Raw genomic sequence first — 6,503 nt, 5'->3', positions numbered from 1 at the left:
TAGTTCTCTCTTTCCCCTATATCAAATTTTCATGCCATTTGAATGATTTTTCGCAGTTCTATGAACATTTGAATTTAGGCCTTTTCTTTGCAGATTTAAAAATTTTCGCAAACTTTTGACCGGTAGTGTATGGATTATATATTAATTTCTAAACATTCATACAAATGAAACCTAAGGCTGTTTTAAAAGATAAACTACACTTCAGAATATTTTAGTGTCTGTAATTTAGCCTATGCTTTAAAATAATAGAACAAAAGAAAATGAATAATTGACTAATGGCCGTTTTATTCAATATTTTGTAATCACTAATTCAATATACAGTCTTTATAAATCCATAATGACCATCCTTAATATGCATTTTTATTAGTGATGTACCTTTTGATTCATAAATTTAATTTTTGCCGAAATACTATATCTTATTAAGCATGCTTAGCCTTAAGAATATAATAGAAAGAAAGTTTAATTAGTTTTATAAATTTCATTAAGATAAAACTAAATATCCTGTCTTTAAACAGAAACCATTTTATCAGAAGGGCTTAGAATTATCTCTCTTAATTTAAGCTCATAAATTTGAGGGTTATTATGGATTTATAAAGACTGTATATTGAATTAGTGATTACAAAATATTTGTTAAAACTGCCATTGACCATTAGTCAGTTACTCATTTTCTTTTTTTCTATCATTTTAAAGCATAGGTTCAGTTACAGACAATAAATTATTACTAAGTTTAGTTTGTCTTTCAAAACAGGCTTTGGTTTCATTCGTATGAAGGTTTAGAACAGAATCAAACAAAATATTCTGCAATAATAAAATGTTTTTATTTATGGTGGTTGATTATTTTCTTCTTCTTCTATATTTGTCCTAATTATAATTTCCCCTCACTAGACATAACAAAATCACCCCAGTTTTAAGTTCTGTGCAAAATATATTCCCTGAATATTTCAGTAACGCAACTTTACTATTAGGTTGTTACATTTAAAATGTCCGATTTTCTATTGTGATATAAGCATAACTTAAAACTATTTTATTAATCGAAGTAAAAACCATCACAATCAAAAAATTTGGCTCTCTGGTGTGAATAAAAGATTAAAGTCATTTTTGATCTGCTGTAGATTGATGAACTTATTTTCACGGAGAAATTTGCCTTAATGTTTAAAAAAATGCTAATAAGATGTATGTCCCCCTCAATTCCTATTCTGCTTCTAATATTTTGTAATCCCCCTCCCCCCAATAATAGCTTCAAATAATATTTTTGTGAATCATCTTTGATTTAAATTCAAGTATATAAAACTTACTATAAATGCATAAATTTCAGTTTTAAAAAAAATCATACAGTTCTAATAATTTTTATTAAAATAATTCTTTGTGTCATTTACTCCCGACACCAATTTTTATAAATTTTATGAAATTTAAAATGTTTTTAAAAAATAAAAAAGTAACACATTGTGTTACATCCTACAAAACTCAGTTTTTTATCTTTAACGAAATTTTTAAATAGATGAAAGTTATTAAAAATTGGTGCAAATGTAAATTGCACCAAGTGTTAATTTTACATAAATTATTAAAACTACTTTTTGTGTCCTTTAAGTTTACATATATGATATGAGACATTTGTAAATGATGGAATCACCCCTAAGAATCTTATGAATTTTATGACTTTACTATGAATATTTTTAATAATTTTGTGATTTTATTGTTATTACGCTTTTTGAATTATTTGAATGAATAATTCCTTAATTTTTTTCACAGCTTTCATTTTTGCTTTTACTTGGACCTTTTACATTTTTTAATGTTCAAAAGACCAAATATTTGCAAGTCTTTACTTCATTAATGCGATGGTTAGGTAAATATATTTTATTTTTTATCAATCTTTTTGTCTTGAAATTAATTTGTCTTTGGGGAAAATGCATGCCAAATATGACTAAATCTTTTTTTTATTTATATTTTAAATTATCACAAGCTAAACCACTTTTATTATATATTTTTACCTTTTTAGAATAATATATTTTATAATCTTTAAAAGTAGTTCTATAACTATTTGAAATAAAAACTAGGTTTATTATACAAATATATATATATAGTTCTTTCGCCAGGAGTTGGCTCCGCTTTAATCACATGGTATTCGACGATACTATTTCGCTATTTTTGGGAGAAGGATGTGAACAATCCTGAAAAAGATTGCTATTTGACGATCTTATGACAAAAATATTTATCTTCCAATCTTTATGTGAATTTTTTTCTTGTCTCAATTTCAAGCACGGAGACGTTTCTCTTCTTACTCCCTGCTCTGAAATTAACTCTTTGTCTGAGGAGATGGAGCCAAGTGCCAACTCCTGGTGAACGAACTATATATATATATATATATACTAACTTTCAGACTGTCTTATGCATGAGGCACTTCAAATAATTATGTTTATGGACAGTTTTAGTGTGTATTTTAGATAACAAATAGCTGTTTCTGACATATTATTACTGCATTCTCATAAATAGATATTACTTATAATATCTAACTTCATTAAAGTTTTTAATTCACTAAACACACGACTAATTATGTTTCTATTTCAGCATTTTCTACCATGATAATCCTGGCAGCTACAGCTATAATTAAGGGAAAAGGTAAGGGACACCCACCTATTGCCAGCCTCAGTGGCGTGCCTAACTTATTTGGAGTCTGCGTGTATTCTTTCATGTGCCACCATTCTCTCCCTTCACTCATCACTCCAATTCGTGATAAAAGCCGCATTTTTCGGCTTTTCGTGATTGACTACTCTCTCATTCTCGTCTTCTATTGCCTTCTTTCATTTACAGGCATTTTTGCTTTCGACCAAATCAGAGATGTGTATACCTTGAATTTTGAACCCCAAAACTGTAACACCTCTTCCACGGAGGAAAGCATAGTGCCAGAAAGCGCAGACTTTCTTCGATATTTCCTCGCTCTCTTTCCTGTGTTCACATTGAGCACAAACTTCCCAATAATTGCAATAACTCTGCGAAACAACCTAAAATCTATTTTTTTAAATGATAACAGGAATTATTCATTTTTTGTTCAGAAACTTCTGTTCCCCCTTCTGGCTGTGGTGCCGCCTATGGCCATTGCTTTCATCACGGAAGACCTGACTATTCTTGTAGGAATCACTGGATCTTATGCGGGGGCTGCAATTCAGTATATAATTCCTGCACTTTTAGTTCTTTACTCCAGAAAATCTATCTTAGCATCATTAGGAGTGGGCGTGACAAACAGACATGCATCTCCATTTCGGCATGTGGCTTGGATTTATTTTGTGTTGTTCTGGGCAGCAATGTGCATTGTTTTTGTAACTGTTAATCATATCATCACACAAAAATAAATACTGACATCCATTGTAAGAAACGTACAATTATTAGGAGTTTGAAAACCTTTAACCGAGCTAGTCATATAATGAAATATATCTTTTATTATTTCAATGAAATGTAGTAATATGATAGCTCTATAATTTTTATGGAAATATGTACAGTCGAACCCCGCTATATTGAATCAGGGATATATAATGAACACTTGATTGTGATGAACATTTTTAGTGATCTCTTATGAACTCTCATTTGACTGACATTATTTTTAAACATTTATAGTGGGCAACTGAAAGATTAATGGTAATTCACTTATAGTTGTCTCTAATTTCATTTTCTCAATTTTTTTCATCTTAAGTTTGCAGGAATTGTGATTGTGTTGTGTCAAATTTTACTCTTTCATGTCCTTTGCTTTTAAACTAGCACAAACAAGCTGTTAAGCAGAAAATTTGATATCTTTTATCCCAGAAGTGAAATTGGCATTAAATATTCTGAATTGTTTTTTTCTTTGCAGAAATTGTTGACTAGGAAATTCTTCACTCATTGTTGATAGGAAAATTGGTGAACTCTACTTAAAATCAAATTGTAGTTAATCAAAAAATCAATTAGTTAGGTTAAAAAATTAATTAGTTTCATTTTTATTTAATTTATTATCTATTAAATAAGGTGATAATTTATAAACAAATTATCTTCGACTGTAATTGTTATTTCCAACAATACTATTGTCATATGCTAAAAAAATAATTTTTCAAAGAATTCAAATATCATGAGGCATTATTTATTTATCGATCCACAGACAGTTCACTATAATGGGGTTTAACTGTATATATAAATAATTTATGCAGTTTTTGTCTCTAAATCAATTACGCAAAAATATATTTTGACTTCCATTGTAAAAAATAGAATTTCTAATCTCATTTAATAAATTTGCAAATCTTTATAACAAGTTTTTGCAGTTTTTAAAAAAAATGCAAGTGTGCCATTACTGTAGAATTTTGATTATTTTTCATTGTATTTTTTGTGCCATTTTTCATAACAATATTTTAATGCAATCTTGTTAATCAGTTTATTGAATTTATGTCATTAAATAAATAACATAATGATAACAATGCAATTTTCTCACTTAAAATTTCAATTCATTTTATTTTTTGAAAATAATATATTATTTGTAAATTCATTTGAAAGGCTGGTAATTGAGTCACAAAGTCGTCTCTTTAGTTTAGAAATTCATTTTAATGTTAATTCCATATTTAGATTCACAAGTAAATTGCAGCGAGCAAAATATTTATTTTATATTTAAAATTAAAATTATAGTAATATATTTGCTAAATAAACTTGTCTTTTTTATTATTTATTTATTTTATTTATTAATTGCATTTAAAAAGAAATTTCAACAATAGTAAAATATTTTTCACTTAAAATTAAACTATATAACTGAACTGTGACATTCCATATTTTAAATATAATATTTATTATATTATATTTAATTATATTATATATTTTTTAATTAACTAAGAGTAAATTTTTTCCTTTTGTTCTAAACATGCTTTTATCTTTTTATCATAAAGTGTATGAGTAAATATCATTTATTGGTGCCATAATACCTTACCGTTAAAGGAAAATTTTGATTTAAATTTTGAAAGTGAGTGTCATTGGGTGCTTGAATTTATCTTTTATTTTGTAGAATGTAAACAATATACATATTAGATGTATAAGATGGACGCTTTAATATTTGCTATGACTGCATCTCATTTATACTCATGATGAAATTTTTTATATGAGGAGCGTGATTTTATTATTAAATTTAGATCAATCTTATTATAAACTGTTATTTACGCTCACGATATTTTTTTTATTCGTTCTTGTTAATTTTTTTTTGTTTTATTTTGTTATTGCGGGTATGCAATTTTTCAGAGAATCTTTATATTTATCGTCTTCTTTTATTCATTGGTTGTTGTTGGTTTATTAATAATATGTATATCATTCAATGATGAATTCTGATTTAAATCTATTAGTAGCTTTAACATTATTAAAGTTTTGATTGAGTGATTAAGTGATTTTTTGTAAAAAAATTCTACTTTCTGTATCTTTTTTTTCTTTCAAATTATTTTTTCTGCTGTTTTGTTTAATTTATTCTGTTTTACTGAATACTTGTAATTCTCTGTTAGTATTAATCTATTATACCCTAAATTGTCAGTTTATTTTCTAATTTATTAATTTGTAATTATTTATTTTTTTAGTCCTTAATTTATTGACTACCTTTTGTTACTACCTTTTGTTTTGACGATAGTTTTAGCGAAACCATCATTAAGTAAACTAATGAAGCCTGTGATAAATTTAGAAAAAGTAATACTCTTCCTGTAATTTGAAATAAGTGTATTTCATAAATTTTTAGAATTATTTAACCCAATCCAAATCCTTAGTGTTTAATACATTGTATATCACTTTCAAAAATCTTAAAATTACACACATACCTAAATTGTTCCTTTTTTTGACATTTTTTAAAAAATATTGCTTTTTTAACGAATTTTAGTGCTGTCATTTTATGTAAGCATAACTAATTTTTAGATTTATTGTTGAAAAACAATATTTCTTTTTTATATTTAAATAAAAGACAAAATTATTAAAATATCTATCACCATATATGTGATTTATTTCATAAGTGCCTTAACTAAAATGGTATTTTGTTTTACATAATTATATCTCTATGTTCTATTATTTCATTATTCTAAATTCATATTATATTTTTATTTTAAACTAGATAATTTTCATTCTAATTACTCTTTAATATTCTTAATTACTTGTTAATTATTATTTTGCTTTAAAAAACAACCCAGAAATTTAGCTTCCAAATTCAACGGTGCTAAAATTTTGCCTCTCCTAGCTCTACCATATGGATTATTCTATATTAGAATATTCAATGTTGACATTTATTTGGTCATCAAATAAAATCACATAAAGTCTCTATAAATACATCTGAACAAATGGTGTTAACAAAATATTTTTTCTAGTAATCCTGTAATGTAATTGTATCCTATTATGTAATTGTATCCTGTTGTGTAATTGTACCCTGTAATGTGCTTCGTTGTTAAATGATCAAAATTCAGAAAAACTTTTGTGTAAGAAATGATATGTGTCAATTAGATTATTAACTTTTCACAAAATGTGTCTTCCTG

General features: G+C 26.3%; 1 protein-coding gene across 2 annotated transcripts in view; it reads left to right on the top strand.

Moving 5' to 3' along the window:
• LOC107450793 (transmembrane protein 104) overlaps positions 1-6,503 on the top strand; it is a 33,169-nt gene that overhangs the window by 12,623 nt on the left and 14,043 nt on the right. The window contains exons 10-11 of one of the 2 annotated variants that reach the window (XM_043056700.2): positions 1,750-1,843; positions 2,566-4,430. The exons of the other annotated variant lie outside the window; for it this stretch is intronic. Of the exons in view, the coding sequence (XP_042912634.1) occupies positions 1,750-1,843; positions 2,566-3,347 (876 nt within the window). The 3' untranslated portion in view covers positions 3,348-4,430. Of the gene's footprint in view, positions 1-1,749; positions 1,844-2,565; positions 4,431-6,503 lie in introns of those variants that run through there. 2 annotated transcript variants of the gene reach the window in all.

This window comes from Parasteatoda tepidariorum, chromosome 5 (assembly GCF_043381705.1).
Source record: "Parasteatoda tepidariorum isolate YZ-2023 chromosome 5, CAS_Ptep_4.0, whole genome shotgun sequence".
In the NCBI taxonomy this organism is placed as follows: domain Eukaryota; kingdom Metazoa; phylum Arthropoda; class Arachnida; order Araneae; family Theridiidae; genus Parasteatoda; species Parasteatoda tepidariorum.
The sequence above is the reverse complement of the archived record's forward strand: the minus strand, read 5'-3'. Positions and strand labels throughout refer to the sequence as shown.